At 53.0% G+C, this 25739-nt stretch overlaps 1 protein-coding gene across 3 annotated transcripts in view; it reads left to right on the forward strand.

The window, feature by feature from the left end:
- The first annotated feature begins 3736 nt into the window (after positions 1–3736).
- The window catches only part of LOC104634941 (mucosa-associated lymphoid tissue lymphoma translocation protein 1-like), a 30231-nt gene continuing 8228 nt past the window's right edge, over positions 3737–25739 (forward strand). Inside the window, exons 1-13 of one of the 3 annotated variants that reach the window (XM_075763886.1) lie at positions 3737–3864; positions 4539–4633; positions 4915–5033; positions 5363–5516; positions 6591–6769; positions 8267–8363; positions 10372–10398; positions 11207–11410; positions 16910–17087; positions 20980–21054; positions 21648–21775; positions 22068–22199; positions 22362–22529. In XM_075763886.1, the coding sequence (XP_075620001.1) occupies positions 4624–4633; positions 4915–5033; positions 5363–5516; positions 6591–6769; positions 8267–8363; positions 10372–10398; positions 11207–11410; positions 16910–17087; positions 20980–21054; positions 21648–21775; positions 22068–22199; positions 22362–22529 (1471 nt within the window). In that variant the 5' untranslated portion in view covers positions 3737–3864; positions 4539–4623. Of the gene's footprint in view, positions 3865–4268; positions 4634–4914; positions 5034–5362; positions 5517–6590; positions 6770–8266; positions 8364–10371; positions 10399–11206; positions 11411–16909; positions 17088–20979; positions 21055–21647; positions 21776–22067; positions 22200–22361; positions 22530–25739 lie in introns of those variants that run through there. The other 2 variants (XM_075763887.1, XM_010301604.2) reach the window with 2 other exon arrangements.

Here is a 25739-nt window from a genome sequence, read left to right on the forward strand (position 1 = left end):
CGAATCTGGATTTATCCAGTCATGACAGTAGCCTGATCAGACTGGTAGTTCTTCCACTCAAGGCCCAGTGAAATGCTTTTCTCAGCTCAGATCTCAGGATAGTCTTGCATTTGAGCAGTGTTTTGGAAGGAGCCTTCTGTCATCTCAGGTGTAGGCATTGGATTTTATTTGCTTTTTGCAGGCCACCGTGGCAGCTGATGACATTATCAGGCATGTAAATAGCTGGATTTGTGATACCAGAGAGCATACTTGGTCTTGACAAATGCAAAGGAGATGGACCTCATAAAACATTTGGATGTGGTCCTAGGAAATATGGCGAAAGAAGGTAGTCCCAGAGGGCTGACTGAAGATTTCATCTTCACCAGGCAGTAAAATAGCAGATGAAATTGCATAAAATGAATGTTAACAAAACAACGGATACTAATTTTCAATAGGCAGCAGTGGGCTCTGCAAGGGCTAATGCCACTCAGGAATAATCCATCTCAAATAGAATACAGTAAAAAAAAAACAAACCCAAAACTCACAGCAGGACGGCAAGGATGACCAGAGGTCCAGACTGGCCGCTGCACAAAGAACAACTACATAGACTGGGACTCTTCAGCCTGGAAGGAACAACTGAGGTAAACATGACTGAGATATACACAGCTGTGAGGGACGAGAACAAGACCAGGGGCATCAAGTGAAATTAGCAGGAGATAAAATCAGTAAAATAGAGGTGCTTCCTCACACACTTTGGCATGAAGTTACTTCCACACATTGCTGTGATCGCTCAGTGTCAGTAGGGGTTAAGAAACCCCGTAGGACAAATCTGTGGAAAGAAAATCTCCTGAGGTTTCCTCAAGACAAAAATACTACCTTTGGTTCTAGAAAGGTAGCTCTCCGAGCTACAAAAGAAGAATATTCACTGTGCACGTGCCCCAGTCTCACGCCCTTCGCTGCACCCTGGCTGCTGCCCAATGTGGGAGGCAGGATGCTAGGCTGGAAGGACCCAAGGTGCCATCCTCCTGCTCCCGTCTCTTTCTCTGAAAGGAGGAGGACTTTTAGGTTCCACAGCTTCAGGAAACCTGAATTCAAGTCCCAGCATATGAATTACACGTTATTTTACCATCCCGTCACCATGTGCCCTATGTCTTGGGGTGTTAATCTGATAGAAGATACAGCCCAGACCATCCTGAGAAGGGTGTCCAGAACAGGTGGGTCTCTGTGTCAGGCCTGGAATTGTGTCCGGTTTCAGACTCACAAATACAGGAAAGACACTGATATACTGGAGTGAGTCCAGTGAAGGCCACCAAGATGATTGAGGGAGTTCAGGCACGTGACATAGGAGGAGAGGATGAGAGAAACTGGGTTTAAGTCTTCAGGAGAGGGCTAATGGCGACCTCCTTGCTTTCTTCAACTACCTCACGGGAGGGTGCAGATCAGACAGAGCCAGCCTCTTCCCAGAGGTGCAGAGCGATAGTCTGAGAGGCAACAAATGCAAGTGGCAAGGAGGAGAGTTCCGATTAGATGGTAGGAAAAAAATTGCCCTGTGAGGGGGATCAAAAAATACAACAGGTTGCCAGAGAGGCGGGTGATCTCCATCCTGAGACACAGTCAGCTGTGGATGGGACAAGATGCCAAGCAACTGATCTATACCCTGCTCAGAGTGGGAGGCTGGACCAGAGACCTCCCAGAGGTCCCTTCCCACCCCAGTCATGCGGAGGTTCTGTGCCTCACCCCGGTAGCGGAGGGAAACCTGGATGGTGAGCACAGGCTTAGCTCAACTGTGGTGAGATGAAGCCTGCTGTGGTGTTTGACCCTTCCCCCAGATGCACAGTGGATGTATTTTTTTCTGCGCTTTCAGGCTCTGAATGGCTCTTGTGCCCATCGCCCTGCTGAGACAGAGCTTCCTCTTACAGCATTTGCTCTCCCATCATTTTGTTCACAGGGAGTGACAGTGCCCTCTGCTCCCGTCTCCGTTTGGAAACGCGCTCTCTCACCATTTAGTTTTTGAAGCCTAAGCCAGTCAGCCACAAGGCTTCAACCCTTGTTAGCAAAGCTTTCCTCCGCTGCCTGCAAATCCAGCGCTGACTCACAGCAAGAGTTGCAGATGTTCTCTCACTCCTCTCACACAGTACGTCCTTCCCTTTCCCAGCCTGCACGCACACCCGTAGGTTCCTCCCTTTCTGAAATTGCAGGTTTCTTCCTGCTCTCCAACATGACATCAACAAGCTCTCACGGCTGGTTCTTCACCAAATACTCATGCAGACTGTGCCAGGGCAGGGCTCTTGCAGAGGACAAGCCCAATGGACTTTGTGTCTAGGTATTTGATGGAGGATGGTGTCTCTGAAGCCCAGAGAAGCAGTCTATGGGGAACGCAGCAACTTCTAGCTGTTTGAAGAGATGCTGCATCAAGCAGAAGTGTCATCTTTAGCTCCAGGAAAGTGCTAGGGTTAATTTAATGATCATTTTTATTAGCTACCTGTGCTGCATCTATAATAAGTCTGCATCACAGGCATGACATGGAGCTACTACACATATTCAGCCAGAACTTTCACTTGCAATCCATTAATATGTTTATTTTAAACCTGTGAGGGTATATTTCCAAATGCTTAGCTGGACCCTCTAGAAATTAAGAAAAATTATCTCAGAGGCAGCTGGGGAGATGAACACAAAGGAAGGTCCTTTATGTGTCCAAAGTCTATGCTAAGCATCACCTTCCTGGTATCCGGGAAAGGACAGGACCAGTCCCTGTAGGAGCACGGGTTGCTCTGCATCATATTGGATGGACACAGTGTCACATGTCCTACCTTTGCAGGAGTGCAGCGTGACTGTCCCATCCTGCACAGAGGGAAGGGCATGGAGGGAGAAAATCCTTCCTTCACCCACCGTGTTGGGTTTGTTTTTTTCCCACCGTGTTCTTCCCCATGCCTTGTAAGAGAAAAGCAGCTGAGGCACATCCCTCAGCCTTGCTTAGTCCCTCCGACCCTATGGCATGGCTCAGCTCTGCCCTGGGTTGCTGAGGGAACCCTGTGGAGGTGATCCGTGACCGATCTCAGCCACGACTGCTTCTCTCTGCCATCCCGGAGACCTGCTTGCGCCCTTCCACGCTGCCACTGAAGGCACTTGGGAGAGACATCCCTGGTGGGCTTGTTTTTCGTCGGTCAACTCCCATCATCGCTATTGTGAAAACCAGTGCTGCAGCCCTCAGGGGAGAAAAATATCAGCAAGGATCTCTCCTGTAGCTTCTTCTCCGGATGGTCTGTGATCCCCCTTGTGCTGAAGTCCTCATCCTTGTCACTCCTGGCATTGTGGGGACCTGCTGCCCAGGACCTCTGGCTTGAGGAGAAGCCAGTCTGGTGAGAATTTGTGTGCCCTGGAGCTGGGAATCCATCAGCGGGGCCCCCCCAAGTCCCGAGCGCAGACCTGCTTCATCCCCGCTGGCTTTGTGTCACACTCCCTGCCTGGTTGCTTCAACCCCCACTTGCTCCCTATTCACCCTCCATCCTCTCCATTCATCATTTCACAGACCTCCAGCTCCTTTCCGTGGTCCTCCCATCTCTTGAAAGGTGATGACTTTCGGTTTAATAAGTCTGACCTTACTTGCCCTTTGTAAAGGAAAGTCACGGCACAGCTGTAACGAGTCCTGACGTTCACCGCCACCTCGTCCCCGTCTGTCCCACTTCTGACCCGTCCCAGAGGGGCTTGTGCAACCTCCGGGCAGGCTCAGCACCACTTCCCCTGCAGCCCTCGTGATGCCCGGCCCAGCCGGAGGGGATTTCTCGGAGGAAGCAGCCCGATGGGGTTTCTACCCGCCCAGCAGAGCAGAGGCAGTGGAGCTGTGGCTCCACCATGAGCCTTGGGGCTGCGGCCCGTGGGAGAGAGGTGAGGGCGGCCGTGGGGAGTGGGGTGCGAGGTCGGTGGAGAGGACGGCTGTGGGGAGGGGGGTGAGGATGGCTGTGGGCATGGGGAATGACTGGCTGTGGGGAGCACAGCAAGGCTGGTTGTAGGGATGAGGTCAGGACACCCGTGGGGAGGGGGGGCGAGGACAGCTGTGGGGACAGGACAAGGACAGCTGTGGGGAGAGGGGGGACACACCGCGGGGAGGAGGTGAGGGCACCCGTGGGGACGGGACCGGTCACCCGCGGGCAGGGGAGGCACGGGCAGCCTGGTACCCGAGCGAGAGGCGCCTCCCGCCGCGCCCCCGTCGGAGCGGGCCGTTCCGGGCCGTGCTGTGCCCAGGGGCAGCCCCGGCGCCGTTCGGCGCCGCCCCGCGCGGTTCCGCTGTGGGAGCGGGGCGGTCCCGGCGCCGCGGAAGTGCGGGGCCGGCGGGGCCTTCCCCGGGCAGCGGGGCCGGCGGCAGGTGAGTGCGGGGCCGCGGCCCGGCCCCGCGCGGGGGTGCCCGCCGAGGCCCCCGGCCCTGCGAACCGGAGCCCGGCCTACCCCGCCCCGGAGGCCGCCACGCACAGCCCTCCCGCCGCCACGCCGGGCGAGCGGCCCCGCCGGACGGTCCCGAGCCGCCCCCCGAGCTCCGGGCGCTGCTTTCCCGCCCACCGCAGGTGCTGCCGCTGCTTCCCCGGGAGAGGAGCCGCCGCGGGCCCGGCCGGTGGCCGCCGAGGCCGTGGAGGAGCCACGGGCGAAGCGATGCAGGAAGGTGAGTCCGTGGGCAGCTCGGCCTGGGCGATCCCCCCGGCCCTGCAGCGCAAAAAGTGCTGCAGCCCGTACATCTGGGCATCAGGAGAGTGCCCGAAACAGCCCCGCCGCATCCCCGGACGTGGGAGGGCGGGCGAGCATCCCTGTTTTTCCAATTCTCCCTCCCGTGACGGGTGCCGGGGGCCCCTCTTGCAGCCCGACGTGCCTGGCCACCGGCTGGGAGCGAACGCCTGGGTTGTGCCTGCCGGGTTGTTTCCACCTCTGCGTCCTGTTTCTCCACAGCCATTGTGATCACTGAGCAGCCGATCTCCGTCTCCGTCCCCGTGGGATACTCCTTCACGCTGCGGTGCAGAGCCGAGGGACGCACATCGCTGCAGTACCAGTGGTTTTCTCAGTACCAGGTAACGGTGGGAGCGGAGGTGGCCCTGGGTATGGCACCAGGCTGGGTCCCTGCCCCTGCCCGCAGTGATGGAGCTGGCCCTCTGTGGGCAGGGCTGGTGGGAACCAGGAGGCTAGAAGGAGAGAGGGATAGAGTACATGCCGAGGGCTTCTGCAGATGCTGGGAGGGAGCGTGCAATGGAAAAACTCCTTTTCCCGCATCCCTGCGGCTGGAGGAAGGGAGGAAACCAGGGATTCGTACTTTTCCTGCTCTTACCAGGGACCTGCTGGTGCCTTCTGCTACCAGTGATGAGGGGGGACTCACTGCCCACTGCCCGTGTTTTCCCTTTAGTCTGTCTGCTGCCAGATTCCTGGTGCCACCAAGGAAGATTTGCCCATCACTGCACAGCAGACCCAACTGTACACTTGCAGAATCAATGACCTCTACAAAAATGCCGTCTTCTCCGACTGGGTGAAGGTGGAGGTCCATCAGTGTGTCGCCAGAGGTACGAGCACATCTTGTAGCTTTTCTATGTTTTATACTTTGCCCACCTTTGCAACAGTCATCCTGTGCAGTTCCCGGCTTGAAAATCGCGATACAGAAAGATTGCTCCAGTGACGTGAGGCTGCAGGTCTGAGCCAGACCTCCACGTCCATCCTCTGGATGGTTCAGGTCCCTGTCATGGTCCAAATAACCCCAGCTGTATGTACCTGCTCCTCCTGCTGATCGCTCGCCATGGGTTTCCCAGAGTCATACCAGGCGTTTGCCCATTCGCGTTGGGCGGAGGGACTGGAAGAGGCAATCTGGCTATTTCAAAGCTGAGCAAAAATAACTCTGGGTGTGGTTGACCTCAGCAGGTTGACTGTGCCCTTGGCAGGAAAGGGCGAGTGTCAGGTTTGGGAAGCCAGATGCAGGGCTTTGGCGTGTCGTTTACTATTGTGAGTGTCTGTCAAAGATTCCCTGCTTCCAGAGCAGAAAGGCGCAGCAGTGACGTCCTGTGGGATGGCATCTCTTGGTGCGGGTGGAAAAGTGATGATCCGAGGGCTGGAGCACCTCTGCGATGGAGACAGGCTGAGAGAGTTGGGGTTGTTCAGCCTGGAGAAGAGAAGGCTCCGGGGAGACCTTAGAGCCCCTTCCAGTCCCTAAAGGGGCTACAGAAAAGCTGGAGAGGGGCTGATGACAAGGGCAGGGAGTGACAGGACGAGGGGGAATGGCTTTGAACTGGAAGAGGGGAGATACTGATTAGATCTGAGGCAGAAATCCTTCCCTGTGAGGGTGGTGAGGCCCTGGCACAGGTTGCCCAGAGAAGCTGTGGCTGCCCCTGGCTCCCTGGCAGTGTTCAAGGCCAGGTTGGATGGGGCTTTGGGCAACCTGGGCTAGTGGAGGGTGTCCCTGCCCATGGCAGGGGGTTGGAACTGGATGGGCTCTGAGGTGCCTTCCCACCCAAACCCTTCTATGATTCGATGATAAAAAGCTTGCTTTCCTGGCAGTACGCACAGACTGCTATGCAGATGGGAAAGATCACCACTGTTTTCTGTCCTTGCGGAGGGAGGACCAATTCTGTGTTGCTGCTTCACAGGACTGCCCCCTCGGCTCTGGCGAGGAGAACCGGTCATCGTCCTCAACCCCACCGAACAGAGGGTGGAGGTGGGGAAGCCGCTACAGCTGCAGTGTGCTGCCATGGGGGTCCCAGCCCCCAGCTATCAGTGGTATCGCAATGGGAACCTGCTGGAACACCAGAAGAAAAAAAAACTCTGGGTAATGTTGCCTTGGGATAGTTCAAAAACTTTGGCTGTCGAGGTGGGTGATGGGAGAAGCTTGTTGCTGGATGGTGGACGCGGGAGAGCCGCAGAAGCCTTGGAGAGACTGCCGAAAATTGTGTTATTGTCATCCTGGACGTGACAGGTGGCAGTCCGTAAGTCTGGCTCGTATCTGCATGTCAGGGCTTGGACGTGCTTTGATCTGTGTGATCAGGTGAATGCCAGCGGAAAGCAGTCTGTCCTTGCCTGTCCTCCCCGTCTCTCCAGCCCTTGAGAAGCAGCCTCGTGCTCAGCTATCTTTCCCTGCCGCGTTGCAGGGTTGTGAGAAAGCACTCCACGTACCACCCCTGTTGCTTTGATAGCTGACTGAAGGACTCCGGGTGAAAAGGGAATACATTTTATGCGCTCTTTTCAAAGCTGTGGATGTTTCTCTAAGAAGTAACCGATTCATAGATGCGTCAAGGGCTCTCAGCACGTCTCCCGTGCCTCTTTGCAGCAGTGGCACAAGAACAGCTATTGTATGTCTGCGCAGGGGACTGCGGAGTGATGGAGCTGCGGGAGTGCTGTCTGCCTGCAGGAGAACTAGAAGGAAAAGTGGTTAGTCCCGACAGAAAAGAGTCAGGGAGACAGCAAAAGGTTTGGGTTTATTTTGGGTCTCTGGCTGAATGTAAATCAGTGCTGTCTTCTTGATGCAAGAAAGGCAAATTTCCTTCTGGGGCATCACACGAAGGGTAACAAAGACGAGATCCCATTTCTTCTCAGTAGTGGTAGATGATATGATAGGGGACAGTGGCCTCAGACTGCACATTTCACAGGGAAGTTCAGGCTGGGGATTAGGAAGAGGTTCTTCACTTGGAGGTGGGTTCTTCATTCTGGAGCCAGAAAGGCAGCGAGCTCTCTGTCCTTGGAGGTTTTCACAGCTCGACTAGACAAAGCTGTGGCCAGCCTGACCCAGTGGTGGCTTTAGTTCCTCTCTGAGCAGGACCCTGGGCTGGAGAACCACAGAGGTCCTTGCCAGCCAGTACTGCTCTGATTCTTGTCCCACGTCAAGAGAGATGGGTAAGAGTTGAAAACTTGCCAGAAGAGAGCAATGGGCATGATCAGAAATCTAGAAAATGTCACCTAAGAGGAAAACCAGAAAACCTTCTGACGTTGGCCATGCACCATCCTCCCAGTGGGGCTCCTGGGACAGAGTATGGCTAAGGCACGGGGTTTGGGGGCTGCTGGAAAAAGAAAGGAAGGCATTTGGGCAGAGGATTCTTGCACCCTAGAAGCTGAGGTCAGCAGCAGACCTTAGTGTGTGGCCTTACTGAGCTTCTGAGAAAGACAAAAGTCATGGGAAATCTCTTAGCCTTGTGAGGCAAGGAATGAGGTCTCAGCATATAGCAAGAAAAAAGACTGTTTATTCTGGGAACGCGGGTGGCTTTGGCAGATACCGGTGGGGGACCACAAACTTTCACCATAAATAATGCGATTTCACTTTTAATCTGTCTAGATCACCCACGCAAAGGTCAGTGACTCCGGCACGTACCTCTGCTGTGCCTCCAATAGCCACGGAGAGCACTGGACCAACGCCGTGGATATTCACATAGGTGAGCAGAGCCAACCCACGCCTGCTTTGCTGCAAATCACCTTCTAGCATGAAAAGTAATTAGAGGGCAGACAGGAATTTAGTGCTCTCGCCTGGAAGCGCCGGGCTGGTGAAGAAGGACCCCGGTGCTGGCATGTTAGCATGTGTGGCTCTGACACTTGCACTGTCCCCTGCCTTGGACAGATCTTGCACTCTTTTATTAACAAAAAGAAAGGCCACCAGTTTTAAATACCGCTTCTGCAGGGAGCTGAAGGGAAGATGCTTCAGTGTAGAAAAGCAGCATGGGGCTGTACAGGGAAGCCGGAGTGTCCTGGCAGTCCTGCGGCGGCTGTCACGGGAACAGCCTGCAGAGCGCAATTTCACACCCTGGATATACTGGATGCGATGATCTCAGCAGAGCTGCGCAAGCCCTGCCGAGTGGCAGGCGCAGGCGTCCGTCAGCCCCATGATAATTGGGATTCCTTGATAACAGGGTTCAGAGGTACCAAGGGAAGTGGCGTCTGTAAAAGAAAAAAACCCCCAAAACCCTGATGATCCGCTGTACTGCGGCGTGGGGTGCTGGTGGGTCCTGCAGTCTGTGGGAAACCTGCCGCGTTCGAGCAGGTCAAGCGGTCTCAGATGCTCACCGCGGTTTTCTTGCCTTGCCGAGGCACTGGTTTAATGGCTCCCCGGCCAAATCGCAGCGGGGTCCTTTGCTAAAAACTCCTTTACAGCCTTGCTGAGATGAAGTAATGTGCTCAGACGCATAAAGCTGGAAAGGATGCTGTTTATTTTGGGATGGTTCAGGCCCCTTGGGCGGGCAGCCCAGGCCTGATGCTGTGTGAGCTTGATGGATCCCAGGGAGAAGATGGGTCCCCCGAGCCTCGGGTGTGCTCCACCTTCGGCGTGACAGCCACTTTGGGCCTCTGCCTTTGCCCTGCTGTGGGACAGGAATAGCACAGGCTAGCTTTGCCGACTCTTTACTCCATCTAGAGATTTTTCTATGTCATAAGCTTCTCATCTCGCCTTTTTGACTGGCTTTAAAAGCGCTCTCCCTGCCTCCTCGCAGCTGGCAAAACAGCATCCGGGGGCGGGGGACAGGCAGAGGGAAAGGGGTGCAGGATTAGGTTGGGTTCAAAATGTTACGGCTGGGTAGCTTTAATGTGCAACAGGCAGCTCTGTCACAGGCAGAAAAGGGTAAATGTGCCTGTTCTGATGGTTTTCCAGGGCATCCCTGAAGCATTAGCAACACTGGTTCAGGTGCTAAAGGTCTTCCAGACCCGTGAGATTTATGCAATTCAAAATATGCCCTTAATTTCTTCTTTTTGAGCCTCTAGGGCTTTAGGGTTTTCTCCTGGGCGGGATTTTTTCTAATAATTTTTAATTTAAATAGGAAAAGCTGCAGCTGCTAGGGAAATGATGATTTTAAGAGGCTGGGAGCGCTCAGGCAGGGGAGCTTGTGGAGCTCGTGAAAGTGAGTCACATTTGGGGTGGCTTTTCTGAGCCGGAACTGCTAAAAGGCAGGGAAAGGCAAAGCAGGGTGGTGAAAGGCTCTGGGAATATTATCACAATCAAAAGTAAACAGTCGACTTCCTCTGTGCTGACCGCTCATGGGGACAAGCTCCCTGTTTTGAAGCTTATGTTGATCTTGAGTCTTTTTTCCTTTGTTTTTGCTGCAGTGAGGGAGCAGGCAGGTCATCTCGGGAAGCGCAGCAGCTCAGGCAGGGCTGGTAGAAGCAGAGCAGACCTGCGGATGGGTACAAGCTCCTCCATGCTGGCCCTCCTTCCCCTGCCCTGCCCCTTCACCAAGCTTTGCTTCCCAGCTGCTCAGGATTTCATAAGTCCTCCCAGAATTGCCATTAAGGTTAGCAATCAGGCTGTGAAGAACTTGCCCAGGAGTGCTGCTTGTGCAGGTGCTCTGCGGCGTTTGATCCAGCTTTGCATTGCTGGGGGATGTTGGAGCAGGTTTCAGACCTGAAATGGGAGCTGGTGCTGGGCACAGGCTTATTGTTTCCCTCTTTCTTTCCCAGGTACGTGTCGCTCTGAAAAGTTTTTTGGTGAGTACTCTCGTCTTTTCTTCCTGAGCAATTATTCCCTTAATTAAAAGCCAGGCTCCAGGGTGGATGGGAGGACAGGACATAGGAGTGCTTTTCCTGCAGAGACCTCTTCAAGCCTTTATGCCCATGTTGTGCTGGGCTTTTGAGGTCAGAGCTGCAGACCACAGGATGAGTCCCATCCCTTGCCAAGCCCTGATCAGTCTCAGCAAGTGGAGTGAGATTACTCTTAATGAGTAACCCAGTCTTGACCTCCATGCTTACCAAATGAGCTTAAAAGTGTTGTTCACATGACACCTTTCCCCTTCCTTGAAATACCTCCTTGGAGCGGGGCGAAGCTCCTCGCTCCCACCGCTACTGAGTGCCATAAATCTGGTTCTCCTACTCTGGAAAGTGGGGATAAAATGAAGGCAGGAGTCCAGGATTTCTCTCCGTCAGCCCCGTGGGCGAAAGGACCTCTTAGCCTGGCTCAGTGCGTCCCCCTCCCAGGCACCGCTGGCACGCAAGACCTGCAGCCACAGTAGGGCAGGTGCCAAATAACCTCGGTAGCGCAGATCCTCCTGCGCTCCTGGGATTTTGGTTGTCAAGTGAAAATTTTTCAAGTCTTTCAAAGTGATGGTTTGTGTATTTTATCAAAATGTTCAGAAAACCGAGGGCTTTCTGCAGGGCTTTCCAGGCTTGTAGCGGCATTGGGTCTGTCCTTCCTGCCTAGATGTAAGAAAAGATTTCCCGTATCCTCACTCGATCAAAGGAGGTACGACCTTGCTTCCTGCTGAGCGTTTACAGCTTTGTGACTTGGTGTTTCCGTTAGCTACAGGCAAGATAGCACTTTTAGTGGGCAACAACCGCTACCAGCATCATCCCAACCTGATGGCTCCCGTCACGGATGTGTTTGAGCTGAGTCTTCTTCTGGAGCAGCTGGGCTTCCAGGTTGTCTCCCTTCTGGACCTGAACAAGGCTGAGATGGTGACAGCAGTCAGTCGGTTCCTGCAGCTCCTGGGGAAGGGAGTCTACGGTAAGGCAAAACCTGTAAGGCAAAACCTACTGTGCAGGTAGTAGCGGTCGATGCCAGGGAGGAGCAGGCATTTGGCAATTTTCCGAAAAGGTATTGAGTTAGAAGATACTGAACTTTCGTTTAGGCGAGGCAGAGGAGCCCTGTGGCACAGTCTGCAGCAGTGCCAGGCTTGGCAGAAGCCCCCAGGTACATGCCGTTCAGTTTTGGCTAGATTACAGGCAGGCAAAGTAAGTGTTTCTCCATCACGTGGCTCGCCTCCAACTCCAACGGCATGGTCTCATGCTGAGGTTTTGGGGACCCAGCGCTTCTGATGGCAAATGGGAGAAAGTCTGCTGATTTTTCCTTAGGTGAAAAGTTGAGGACATTGACTGTTGATTGTCCCCACTGCACTCCTTTGTGAGGAGAGGAGCTCCTTTTGAGCTGTGACTGCTACAGCCAGCCACGATTTCCTTCTTTCTTCCTGACGGTCTAATTTGAACCTCTGACAGCCTTTTTGCAGAAGTGCATTCCCAGCTGCAGATGGCTTTGAGGTTGAGCTTTGAGCTTATCGCACGCTGTCCTCAGTAGGAAGTGTTCCTTAAACACAAAACCAGCTGGCAGATCTTTTGGGTCTTAAAGCAGATATTCAGATTTGGAGGTGAAAGTAGCTTTGGGGTTTCTGAGGTTCTCCCAGCCTGATGGATACCCTGAAAATGCCTGGCAGATGTTTTGGGGTTTTTTTTGCTTCCACACCTTAGCATGAGGCTTATCTCCGCCACCCTCGCAGCTGCGTGGCATACCAGGGCACTCCGTGAAAGTCAACACAGACCAATTCCAGCCCGGCGCTCAGCGTGAGGTTTGGAGGTTGTGCAATGGACAGGGACATGGCCACACGTGAAACGCTGCAAAACCACCCTGTTCCGGGAAGCACTGACTCGCTCGGGGAGGCTGAGCTGGCGGGGAAGGGCAGTACACGATTGTCGCCATTCCAGCCAAGCACGTCATCTGATGACAGCATATTCATGTGACTTCACTTGCAGCTTCCTTTTGTGGTTGCTCTCTGAAATCCCCTTGCACCTCAGGTTTTACCTCTTTTTCCCAGGCCAGAGTCATCCCTGGGGGGCTGCTCTGCTTTTCCCACGGCGCTGCCGTTCCTACCCTCTGTATCCGTAGCGCGTGAGGACCAAATAGCATTTTGTTCCCAGCGCTTCTGTTGTTTTCATAAGCATTGGAGAGAGAAAAAGATTTGGAAACGGCAAACCTTTCATGCTGTCATGCCTCATTTAAATTTCTAGTGCTTTTCTGCATTCGTGGCCGCTGATCTTTCCTGGCAAAATTGATTTTGTGCACTGGCAGGGAAAACATTAACAGCTGAGTTACTGAACCTTGATAAGCCTCAAGTGTTTGCTAGGCATTGCCTGCTCCGGATGGTGGTTTTCTTTACAGCTTTCTAAACTGAGTGGTCTACTATTATTTGGAGGCAGTGAACCCCAACCGCAGGCTGGTTCCAGCAGCGTGATTGAGTTGAGGATTTTTACCGTAATTGGTGGCATCTAGACTTAATGGTGGGGCGTTGGGTCAGTCTGCCTGCTGATTGCCCCAGGGTTTTTCTATCTGAAGTGTGGTCCCTTTCGCTGTGCTGCATCTTCCAGCATTTCTTCAGCTGTTTTCCTTACAGAAAAATTAAAAGAGCCAGGTGAAGTGCAAATCATTGAAATTAACTTGCCTTGTTAATAAAAACAAACATTTAGAAGAAGCTAACACCTCCTCCTAAACCCTATATATCAGTTTTTTCAAGGCACAAGCTCCAGGATAAACATCTAGAACCGACTGAGGTTTAGGATTCACATAACAGATGCATGGGAAGGCAGTGGTAAGACAGCAGTTCCAGGAACAACCTAGGCAGCCTATTAAAACTACTAAGACCCCAGGGGTGCCTGTGATAGCCAGTCCTGTACATCCACCTCCACAGAGGCATCCTGGTGCTTCCACCTCGTTTTTCTTGCTCAGGGAACCTGGAGGTGCCATCTCCCATGTAGCAACCACCACAGCTGAAGTCCGGAGAGTTTTACGTAGATGTACGGAGCGAAGCAGGGAGGAGAGGGCTGACCGGTAAGAGGCTGTCACTGGGATGAAGTGGGAGACTGGTGTAACACAGACGCACCTGCCAGCATGCCTGAGAAGTGAGATTGGCTGTCTTCTGAAGTTTAACTCTGGTGACGGAAATGCTGGTGCATTCATACATCTTTCTGCTGGTGCAGATGAGAAGGGAGGACACAGCCACGTGGGTTCGTGTTTGAGCACAGTGCTTGTTATTGCTTCTAGAGTTTCATTTAGCTTCAGGATGCTGATAAGAGCTGAAGAAGATGTGTCTGACCTCCATAGGCTGCTGTCTTATTGTGGGGCTGTCTGGATGGCTGGCCCTCCCTTGCGTGTCTTTACTGACCTGTCTGTGATTTACACGTGTACAGGGGTTGGTGTGAAGGGACTTTGGGGTCATCAACACAAGGTGGGGGTTGGTTGTGGCACTCCTTATCAGGTCTTGAAGACTTCCAGGTGTGGAAATGTCCACCTGCTCATCCCAGGGCTGCACCACCCTCCAGGGAAGTCTTTCATCCTGTCAAATGTGACTTTCCATGAGGTGGTGCTTGTTACCCCATGTTGTATGGTCTGCACCAACAAGGAGAGCTGGGCTCTGTTGTCTCTGTAAGTGCCCCTCCAGGAACTGTAGGCTGTTGTTAGACCTCCCTTCAACCCCACATCTCCAGAACATCCCAGCTCAGTTCCTTCCCGCTCTCCTCCCAGGTCCTGGACCCCAACATCTTGGTAGCCTCTGCTTTTTCCAGCTTCTCAACCTTCCTCTTGAACTGAGGACACAGGATCTAATTGGTGTCTACTCGGTGCCAAGGAGAGTGGTGTCAGTTTCCCTGGTGGTCCTGCATCTCGAACGTAGCTCTGTCCCCAGTCAATGCTGGCTCATCTTCAGCATGGTGACCGCTGTGACCCTACGCTTACTGCTCAACCAGTGCTCAGCCCCAGCCAAAATGCTTCCCGGGGTTATCTGCCCCCATGCAGGATTTTATCCTTCCTGCTGTTGAACCTTCTCTGAGATTTCTTAAGCCCACATCAAAAACTGGCTTCATTTTCAGGCAGAGGGATATTGGATGGCTGCACGTTCAAGATGATCCAAAGGCTTCTCTAGTTCACCGTGTGGAGGTAGTGCCTCATCTGGCTGCTTTTCCTCCAGATCTCGTCTTAGAAAAGCTGCAGAGGATTTTCGAATCCCCCAAACATCCCCTGAATGGTCTAATTATGCAACCCTCGGGCGAACGAGGAATCCCCCCAGATGTTATTTTGAGCGTCCTAAAAAGTCCCGAGTCAAAAAAATGTCAGAAATGCAACGAGAGCAGAAAGTTGCGAGTGAAATACTAGGAATAGGCCGTCATGCCTTAATTAAGCTGCATGCTGACATTTCCTGTATTATAGGCAGTGCCCAGAGCTTCCTCTTTTTAATTTGGTACTCGGAAGTTTGTCTCTGATCACCAGTTTTGACTCACAAGATGTGGGAACAGTGTTGAAATGTTAGCTCAGAATTAAAAAGCCCTTTCCTTTTCTAAGCAAATTGTTGACTTTTCTGTTCAGGAGGAGAGATGAAGTCCAGGAGAGGTTCGTAAAGTTGTGCAGCTGATGTGAAACTCGCGTCTTTTTTGATTTGAACGTCTTTATATATAGCACGGGGAGCACTTGGCGCTGCATTCAGGGTGCACAACAAGACCTCGAAAGTTAGAAGGTTTAATGATTGAATGATTCTTTGTGGGCTTTTCTGTAACGTTTCAGTTTTTTACAAGCGTCAGTGACGCTGCCTGGTAACGGATGTCATCACCTCCCTTTCACGTACAGGAGGAGAGGCAGAGGGACAAAAGTCATCAGTGCTCGATGACTTGAGGGGCCAAACCTGAAGTGCCTGCATCTGATTTTTCCAGACAGCTTCCTATTTTATAGTCTTTTATAGTCTCAGAGGAGGTTTTTGTGGCTTTGATTTGCAAGTTATGAAAGTTTAAAACTTCTGCAAATCAGAGCCCACTGTCTCTGGCTGGCGATCCACAAGAAGAGGAACCCAAACCGTGTGGGCACCTGCAAAAACAGCCATTTGAGTAATTTTCCATTGTCCCCCGCAAAGAGAAACCAAAGGTGACTTAAGGCCCTTTTTTACTATGAGATCATGCTTTCCATCCTCCACACGATGAGATCATGCTTTCAGTCCTTCAGCTCCCGCCCCATTCACTGCGTCCCTTGCAGCATCAGACATCAAAGCGAGTGTCTTGCGAACTGCAGGGGCAGGAGCAGTGGAGGGAAAACAGAGGAGTGGGTGGCTTTGGCAGTGAATCTGACTGAAGAATTTCTCCTGCTTTTGCCTCTTAGCCACTTGTTCCTGTTTCTGACCTCTCGTTCTTCACTGTCTCTCAATTGCGGTAGTGCAACTCTTTGCGTCACCTCACGGAGCAATTTTTTTAACCCGTTTCGGTTCCCCAAGCGGGCTTTCACCAGCGTCCCCCAAGCAGTTGCGTCGGTGCTGGGAAGGGGTAGCCAGCCGCTGTGCAGCTTCATTTCAGGAAGCTACAGCCCACATGGGGATCCCCGTGCAGAAGGAAAGCCCTTCATCGAACACAGGGGCTGGAGAAAAGCACCATCTTGGGCCATGCCAAGCTCCTCAACGCTGGCTTTCCAAGCTGGACGTCCCCGTGTTGCCATCTCTTGTGAAGGCAGAAACCATTACTAAGTTTCACGTGCGTAAGAGTAAAACTCGAAACCAAAGTTCTTGTTGGGTGTTGGACTTCCCACCAACACCTGGATGAATCTGACTTCTGTCCCGCCTTACAGGGCTGGTATCTGGCTTGAGGTTGTGGAAGCACGTGGTCCGCGTGTTCTGTACATCTGGAAAATGCATCTGTCTCTATCTCATTTTCCACCAGCTTATACATGTGCAAATACAGGCAGACCTTTGAAAGCTGGAGAGTGTTTGCTATCACCTTATCCATGGCTCGTCTCTCCTCCAAAACTAGGAAGCTGAGGAGCTCCTCATTTAAAAGGCTGTTAATGTGTTTTTATCATGGTAAAATACTTGGTCTTTTGTCACATTCTTGCAAAGAGCTGATGGTTAACCAAAGCTTGTAACAAAGGTGGTATTCAGCCTGGCAGATGCCGAGCTTGGGTGTTGTAGCACAGGTGATTATGGAAACATGTAAAACCAGTGACTTGGGGGTCTCCTGATGAACGGTGCTGGAAACCACAAGTAGAGGAGAGCCTTTCAGGGCTGTTTCCAACTCTGCTGAAGGGAATAGACTGGAAAAAAGTCAAAATTGTGAGGTCAGCGTACCTCCAGTTTCATAGGTATTACTGGTCTAGGTCTGCCCTGCACCACTGTCTCTTCAGGACAGGAGGTGGGACATGGCTGTGGGGAGCTGGTTACAGACCTGCAGGTTTGCATCGTGACTCATCCTCTCCTCTCCCTGTTCTCAGCTATATTCTACTATGCTGGTCACGGGTATGAACATTCGGGGAGGAACTACATGGTCCCCGTTGACGCTCCACAACCCTACGCCCCTGAGAACTGCATCAGCGTGCAGAGGATCCTCCAGAAGATGCAGCAGCAGCAGACGGCCCTGAACCTCATCCTGCTGGACACCTGCAGGAAATGGTACAGTGCTCTTCCCCCTTCCTTGCCCAGGATGGAGAGAATGGTGTTTCAAGGGGTTGGGGGAAACGGCTGCCAGCCTCAGCCCCTGCTTCAGCAGCGAGCTTCTACACAACCACACGGGCTGTTCCCGTGGATTGCCGGGGCCATGTCCCCCGTTATGCTGCTGAGCCCAGGTCTCTGACAGAGTTTATCGGGCTGTGTCATAAAATTAGCAAGGCTGCCAGGTCTTGCAGGATCTCCTGGGAAGTCCAGTTGGTCATGTATTAGGTGCAGAGAGCATCAGATGCTGCCTGGGATCTGCTGGAGAGAATGGGCTGGAGTCCCTCCCTTGATTTTTTGGGGTGAAGAAGCCTGGCAAATACAGACAAGTCACCCAAAGCCTGCAGAGGGCTGGCTGTGCCCTGGCATAAACTGTTGGCTGAAACTCAGCACAGGGTTTGTCTTTCTGTGTTTCAACCCCCTGTCCTGGGCCACCTGGCCCTGGCAGGCTGTAGCAGCATCTCGCTGACCTCGGGCTTTCACAGTACGGGTTTCCCCATGTGCTGGGACTGTTTAGCTCACCTCTCTTCTCCTGACTGCGTTTTTGTTAGCGTCTCAGGGAGAAAAGTGCAACATGATGGGGAAAATGTTTTAAGCTGTGCTACTTGGTTCTTACTGGCCTTAAATGCTTCTGAAGTGGTCATGTTGTGAAGTGGGACCCAGGCGGCTGCTGCTGAGGTCAGGGATCAGCTTTTTCCCTCTGTGAAAAGCCCATCATCCTCCCTTGGCCTGCAGATCTCCATCCTGCAGCTTGTGGGCTGCAGAAAATTATTACTTGCCCATTTTCAGCAGAGGTAGGTAGACTCTTTCAGTAGAAGGTGTCATTAGTTCATTTATTTTGGTTTCCTGAGGCAGATTTACAGGTCAGAAAAGACCTGGAGGCCAAATACAGAAAAATATCCCTCTTCTTTCTGTGGTTCCTGCATTAAGAACCAGAAAGATGATGGGGATTTTGGTACCGCTGTCCTGAAGGAGCTGCCAGCCCCTGGAAAGATGTTAAATCTTTCATGCCTTTTAGCTGCGGAGGTAGGAACGCTCGCTTCAGCTAGCTTAAAAGCTGGCTGCGCTGGGACTTACCTTGCTGCCACAGCTCTTGAGTTGCCAGCATCGCTGGAGCTTGCTTTCCCTTGATACCCGCCCTGAACGCCCCGTAGCAAAGCAATCCCCTTCCTCCCTCTCACTCGCTGCTGCCACTGAGAGCAGAGCGAGTTGCTTCCCCGCGCTGCTGAGAACCACCCCAGCACACGCGGCAGCGCCTTGCCGCTCTCCCCACTGCCATACCAGGCAGGGGACGGCTCGCAGCCAAGCAGGAGCATGTAGTTTTTGTGGACGCACGGGTGGAGATGGGCTAGCGTGCCTCTGGGCTGCTGGTAGCCCATCCGAGGGCACCGCGGCACTGTGGAGGCTCTGTGGGGATTGCTAACGCGAATGGCGATGATCTGTGAAATAGCTTTTGAGCTGATGCCTCTTTTCTTGGCATCACCAGTGTTTTCTGTGTTTAGTGGAGTTTAATGGCGCTTTGGGAAAAGGATGCACTGTGAGGTGTGCTGTAGCGTTTAGGCGTGGTTGTGCGGCTCTTTCTTTCTCCTGCCCCAAGATCTCCTACTTCTTTCCTCCTGTTTCCCACGGCAAGCGCAGCACTTAGTGCAGTAGGTGTTATTCCCGGGCTTGCAGGGGAGAGCTGCTATAGCAGCTCTCTCCTGAGCTCATTTTTCTTGAGAAGGCACCATTTCAGCTCAGCAAAGAGTTTGGATTTCACAATTGCCTGTGTTTACACCGTTCCTTAAAACAGAGCTCCTGGGGCCTCCTTTCCCAACGCCCTTTTGGCTGGACTGATGCTGCGAGTCTGTCGACAGTTCACTCAGCCATGCGTGAACCAGGAGGAGCCATGTCTGTGCTAAGAGGGATCTCACCCAGAGTATCTCCTCACCCCCCGTATGTCAGCATCAGAAATGCCAAGGTGATGAGAAACACGTCCTCCTCTGCCAAGTGGTAGCAGATGTTCAGCTTCAGCGGAGGAGGAACCAGGGACATGGAGCCTCTGTGTAGCCTCGTACATTTTTGTGCTTGCTCGTGGGTGGATGCGATTGCCTCTTCCAGGAATTCCCTGATTTATGAGGGTTTCTACCATGTACTGCTTAGGATGGAAGGACGCCATCTCCTACCCAGCATGCAGATCAGAACTGGGTTGCATGAGATTTTTTGGGGGTCTGAAGCAGGAGCAAGCACTGCCACCTTCTCTGCTGTCAGGTCTCTCCCTGTGTTCAGTCACCATCTGGAAATCATAGAATCCCAGACTGGTTTGGGTTGGAAGGGACCTCAAAGCCCATCTAGTTCCACCCCCCTGCCATGGGCAGGGACACCCTCCACTAGCCCAGATTGCCCAAAGCCCCATCCAGCCTGGCCTTGAACACTGCCAGGGAGCCAGGGGCAGCCACAGCTTCTCTGGGCACCCTGTGCCAGGGCCTCACCGCCATCGCAGGGAAGAATTTCTTCCTAATATCTCATCTAAACCTACCCTTTCTTAGTTTAAAGCCATTACTCCTTGCCTCTGGAAATTCAAGCCCCTGCTGAAGCACGTCTTCTGCTGGAGCAGGGGACCACAGCCAGCGTTTCTGCTGTGTGCAGCTCCAGCCTTGCTGGAGCTGTGGCTGCCTGCTGGTGCCATCACGAAAGCTTTGCATCAACCTGTGTCTACACAGCCTCGGAACCTCAGTTTATTTTGGGATCCCACATCTCGTTTCTTCTCGGACCTGGAGTCCCAAATTTCTACATTAATTTAGGAGTAGCTCAGGCACTGGTAAACCTCTCTGTTCAGTGTTCGTATTTAAAAGCTATTACCTTTTCCACATTTTCTCTTCTGATCATCTTTAGAAAACTCACACGAGCCAGAAGAATGCTGCCATTAAACATCTCCAGGCTGCGCCACCAGCAGTAGGTAATGTGCTGGCTGCTGGCGATACAACCATCCCTTCTGCTCTCCTTGGCATGCCAACTTCAGCCCCAGGAAACTGTGCTGGAATTGAATAACTGAATAACACTGCCTCTGTGCCTGTTCCTTAGCCCTGTGCGATTGGGAATGGCTCCAAGTCACTAGTGTAAACTGGAGGCAGCTGGTCCCTGCGCTGTTCAGTCTGGCTGCAGTCAGATGGGCAAGGCTTGGCCATTAAGTGCAACCGCGATATCTTTTTCAGTGGAAACCGGGACCTACCCGGTCTTGAAAATAACAGGGTCTGTGCTCATTGACCAGGGTGCTGGGACCAGTTTTGGGCTTCGAGACCTGGGTGCGTGTCCCGATCCCATCTCTCGGTGAGGTCTGGAGGTGTATCAGCCATAGCGTGCTTTGGTGTCCTGGGGCAGAAGGCGTGTGCATGGGCTGGAAGGGAGCTGTGGGGCACCCCAGACCCCTGGGGTAGGTGGTTGAGCCGTAGCCACGCGATGTGCACACCTCTGAGTTCTCTAGGGTCAGTCATCCCTTGGGCCACCGTGGACCTGTATGTGCTCTGCCCTGTGCTGCTGCCTGGATTTGTGACAAACCAGCCTTGGGAGGGAGGAGGCATGGTTGTACCCACAGCTCCAGGCTCGCTTGCGGGGCAGGGAGCAGCTCACCAGCACAGATAGGTCAAAGCTGGCCCTATCTACTCATTTTCCCATGGTTTGGGTTCTTTGTAGGACTCCTAGCTTTAGTCTCTGTCGCTGCCCAAGTAACGTGGGTGGATATATTTGACGTGAGGGTTGATCTTACTGTCATCCGCAGGAAATGGACTTGGTGGAGCACACAGGCTCTGTCCACTCCAGGCACACGCTGGTGGGTGTCCTCGACACTGACTTGTGCCTTCGTCTCCTCTCCCAGGTACAACCCGGAGTGTGCCCTCTCCCAGGTACAGCCGCTGGAGCCCTGGGGCAACACCGTTTACGGCTACGCCACGTAAGTGCACTTTGCCGTGCCCACACACGTGACACAGGACCAAATGCCAGCACAGCCGTATCTCCTCGCATCCCTTCATGCGTGGTGGCTTTGGAGGCTTGAGAGAGCTTTGCTCCTGTTTCCTCTGGCTCTCACCCTCCATCTCCAGCGTTTCCCATTCAGACGCTTCTTTTCTTCCTCCTGACATCCCTAGTGGCAGCCTGTGCGTCATTTACAGGTTATGTGTGAAGGTGGCATCAGCTCCTGTAATCTGCCCTTCCATGCCTGAGCCTGATGCCCAAGGCACACGTGCCACAGGCATGTCACCTGTAGCCTCCTGAGACGAAGATGAGCATTACTGCTCCGGTGCCAGTTCCACTGGGTTTTCAACTGCCGTCGCCCACGTAGGCTGGCAAAAGAGGCTGTGCTCTCCTCTCCTGTCCCCCTCTACTGCTTTTCCCCGACCCATGCCCTTCCCACCCTCTCCCGGGCCAAAACCAAGCACTTTGCACCGTTGCGTGAGGACCTAACTCGAACTCAGCCAACGGAGTGTAGGTGGATTTGGCAAGCCCTGACACCCGCAGGGCTTTGTGGACAAGTTCTTTCTCTTGCAGGAGTGAAGATGCAGAAGCCTATGAGTTGCAGGATGGGGAGTTCAGCTCTGGGATCTTCATGAAATATCTGAAGAAACACATTCTGCAGGAGAAGAAGGTTACACACATGCTGGAGGATGTGTTAGAAGGTAAAGGAGTACTTTTAACCCAAGCTAGAAACCACTTACTTCAGTAGCAGGGTTGAGAAGAGGTATCAGCAGAAACCGAGTGGCTCTGTGCCACCCTGGCCATCCCAGCAGGGGTGAGAGTGAGGATCGGCACCTCTGATCCCCCTCCCTAAAATCCAGATTGCAGGCCGTGACCCGTACGAGCTTTTAATAACCTGGCAGTGGTACAGAGATGTTCACGTAGGGTCTGAAAGGCAGGATGATGAATAAGGAACCTGGAGTGACCCTTGTGCCTCCGAACTCTCTCCCCCAGACATCGGCCGGGATCCCTTGGTCACTGGGAAGCAGGTGATGGAGATCAAACACACTCTGAAGGAAGCCCGGTCCCTGACGGACCCGATCTGCCCCTCAGGAGCAGCTGCCGAGCACTGGGGACGCGGCCACGGTGAGCTGTGCAGGGCGCAGGGAGGGCTACCAGGTGGGGAGGAGGAGAGGGCCAGTGGTCCCTGTGCCCCTCAGGGACACCAGTCTGCAGGGGGGTGTTGGTGTGACACACCGAGGAGCCGAGGGCCACCTGATGCTGACCCCACTGGGCTTTCCCTTCCAGAGCCGCTGAGCAAAACGATGACCTTCCCCTGCGGGGTGCAGGTGGAGCTCTGCTTCCGCCGGCTCTTCTCCAACGTGATGTACGTGTGCACCAAGCTGCAACCCCCCCCGGCCCATGTCGCTGACGCCCATCTCCGGCTCTGCCGGCCCACCGTGAGTCCTCTGGCAGAGATGCTGGTCCCCTTCCCCTCAATCCCCACCGGGCTTCTTTCCCTGGGGCAGAGTTGGGAGGGTGGCTGTGGTGAGCCCGAGGGGTCCCAAGGGCTGGAAAAGGCTGAAGCCACGTGGAAAGGGATCCCCTTCTCTGCTACCACTGATGCAAATAATCCTCTCTGCAAACAGCTCTTTGAGTGTTCCATGTATCAGGCTGCCTGCCTTGTTCCTAATGCATCACAAAATAGATTTGGTGCCGGTTTTGATGCCTTTAACCGGTTACTCCTCAGATTGATTTCTGGCCTGCCTGATTAAATTATTGCATTTAATCTGATTGAGATGAAGAGTTTTTCTGTTTCCTGTGTTTGGAACCAGATCTGCCTTTTTGAATGATGCTGCCTTAGCCCGCTGTGCTAATATATCTTAATGCAACAATGTATTCTCCTGTATCCTTCCCGGTTGAGCCATACCAGCTTCCTTGCACCCTTTCTCACACCTTTCCTAACAGACCGTGTGCCCAATGTCGTCTTTTCTGGTGGTCTCCGTGCCACCTGTAAGGATTTAATTTGCTGCTCCTTTTTGCTAACCATCTTCCTCATTTTCTGTAGTCCTTTTGCTGAAGCGTAACGCAAACTGTGGTGGATTTTTCAGCCCTTGTTGCTCACGGAGGGATGCTGCCCCTAAGGACGTTGTGGCCACTGGTGCAGAGTGGTGCGTCCAGCGGGAGGTTTGGAGCCTGATCCTGCCCGTTACCAAGCCGGAGCATCGTTTCCCCTCGTGAGCTCCCTAACCACGCATGAAAATCGTGTGTGTGTCTGCATGTGTTTGTGTGCATCCACCCCACATCAGCGATTGTGGGGAAAGGGGGACCCAGCTGCTCGCTCCTGCGCTGGGAGCTGGTTCAGGAGGGATTGGGGAGACCAAAAAGGGACCCCAGTAGAGCCAGGGTGGTAGGATCCCCATCTGTGTCCTGCTCCGCAGCGGTGCTAGCTCACACTGACCTCCAGTGGCGTCTGCTGACGTGGCAGCACGTCCTGCCACTGGATTGCTGTTCATCTGCCCCACCTTAGCCATCCACAGCGGGGCCACCCGCTCTCACCTGCGGGACCGCAGAGAGACGCACGGGTGTCTGCGGGAGGGCACCTGGCTCGTCTCAGGATCTGGAGCCTCTCGGGATCTGAGGATGCTGGGTGCGTCCTCACCGTGCCAGCCCTCCTCAGGGATGCTGAGGGGAGCCGGGGGACCAACTGAGGCACAGTTGCATTGCTGAGATGCAGGAGCTGGAAGCTGAGGGCCAGCAAACACAGGCTTGATGTGAGATGCATGTTGTAAGCCCTGGGGAATGAACCCAAGGAGCCCTTTGGTTGAGGAAATGGTAGTTTTCCCACCATTTGCCACATTCTGCTTATCAAAGTGACTTAAGCAGAGAACCTGGGCTTGCTGTAGGGCTTGCTAGAGATAATCATGATGGGATTGATCCATTTTCTTTAGTTGTCCAGTGGTGGTGTTCTCTCCCATGTCTTGCTAGGCTTGCATTTTTACTTGACAAGCACTGTCTTCAGAGAGGCTGCTCAAGGACATGTGTAGAAAGGAATGATGCTGAGAGCTAAGATATTCCCTTTTTTTTGCTCTGTGCTGTTTAAATGCTCATTTTTTTTAAACATTTATGTTGGATCTCCTTGTTTTCAAGTCACTTGATGAGCTATTTGACTTAATGCCCCCTCCAGTCACTCTTTCTCCAATTTATTTAGAATACCTGAAACTCTGGGCCAGCCAAAACTCTAGCCTTGCCAATTCCTGGGCATCATCTTCATTAAAAAATGCATTCCACCATGGGGAAATGTTTTTAAATAATGATGAATGGGCTAAAAAAATTAATTTAGAAAATCCTTTTCTCCATTTCCTGACTCCTACACAGCCAGAAATGACAAAGGAGACTAATGGAAGGAAATACTTGCCTGCGTGCACTGTAATTAGATTGTGGAAGTCGTTGGGGCAGGAGGCTATCGAGGCTGGGAATTTAGCAGAGTGCAGATACTTGTGGTTAACGAGTTGCTGTCAGTCGAGGGGCTTTGAATTTCATGTGTCAGGGCTTTAATTGATCCCTCAAGATTAGGTCGCTCCTTACCCAGGTGAATGTCTTGAAGGTCACCAGGCTGGACAGCTGTGTTCCTGTGGGACATGGCCCTGGAGAGAGGAGAGCTGGTGGATTTTCAAGGATCCTGATGAACAGGGAGTCAAGCAAAGGCAGCAGGAGGGCTACAGAGACGTGCTGGGGGCTCCTAACAGAGCTCACACATGAAAAGGGGGTGTGCAAGAGGTGGAAGCAAGGGCAGGTGACGTAGGAGGACTATAGAGACATGGTTCAAGCGCATAGGGATGGGGTTAGGAAAGCCAGAGCCCATCTGGAACTGAATCTGGTGGCAACAAGAAGGGCTTCTACAAGTATATCAGCAGCAAAGGGAAAGCAAGAGGAAATATGGACCCACTGCTAAATGGGGCAGGGTCCCTGGTGACACAGGGCATGGAAAAGGCCGAGGTAGTCGATGCCTTCTTCACCTTGTCTTTACTGGTCAGACCAGCCTTCAGGACTCCCAGACCCCTGAGACCAGGGGAAAGGTCTGGAGCAAGGCAGACCTTGACCCCGTGGAGGAGGATCAGGTCAGGGAGCACTTAAACAAACTGGACGTTCACAAATCCATGGGACCTGATGGAGTGCACCCACGAGTGCTGAGGGAGCAGGCGATGAGACCGCGAGGCCTCTCTCCATCAGCTCATGGAGGTCTTCCTGAGGCCTGGAAGAAAGCCAGTGTCACTCCTGCCTTCCAGAAAGGCAAGAGCAAAGATCTGGGGAGCTGCAGGCTGGTCAACCTCGCCTTGATCCCTGGGAAGGTGATGGAGCCAATAATCCCTGAAGCCATTTCCAAACACAACAAGAACAAGAAGATGACCGGGAGCAGTCAGCATAGGTTACATAGGGGAAGCCATGCTTGATAACCCGATAGCCTTCTGCCTCAAAGTGACTAACTCAGTGGATGAGGGGTATTGTTTATCTCGATTTAGCAAGGCTTTTGACACTCTCTCCTGTAACATACTCGTAGACAAGCTGATGAGATAACAGACTAGATAAGTAGATGGTGGAGTGGATTGAAAAACTGGCTGAACTGCCCAGCTCAAAAGGTTGTGATCAACAGCATGAAGTCCAGCTGGAGGCCACTAATGGGGA

The sequence above is a fragment of the Balearica regulorum genome, chromosome 12 (assembly GCF_011004875.1).
Source record: "Balearica regulorum gibbericeps isolate bBalReg1 chromosome 12, bBalReg1.pri, whole genome shotgun sequence".
Lineage (NCBI taxonomy): Eukaryota > Metazoa > Chordata > Aves > Gruiformes > Gruidae > Balearica > Balearica regulorum.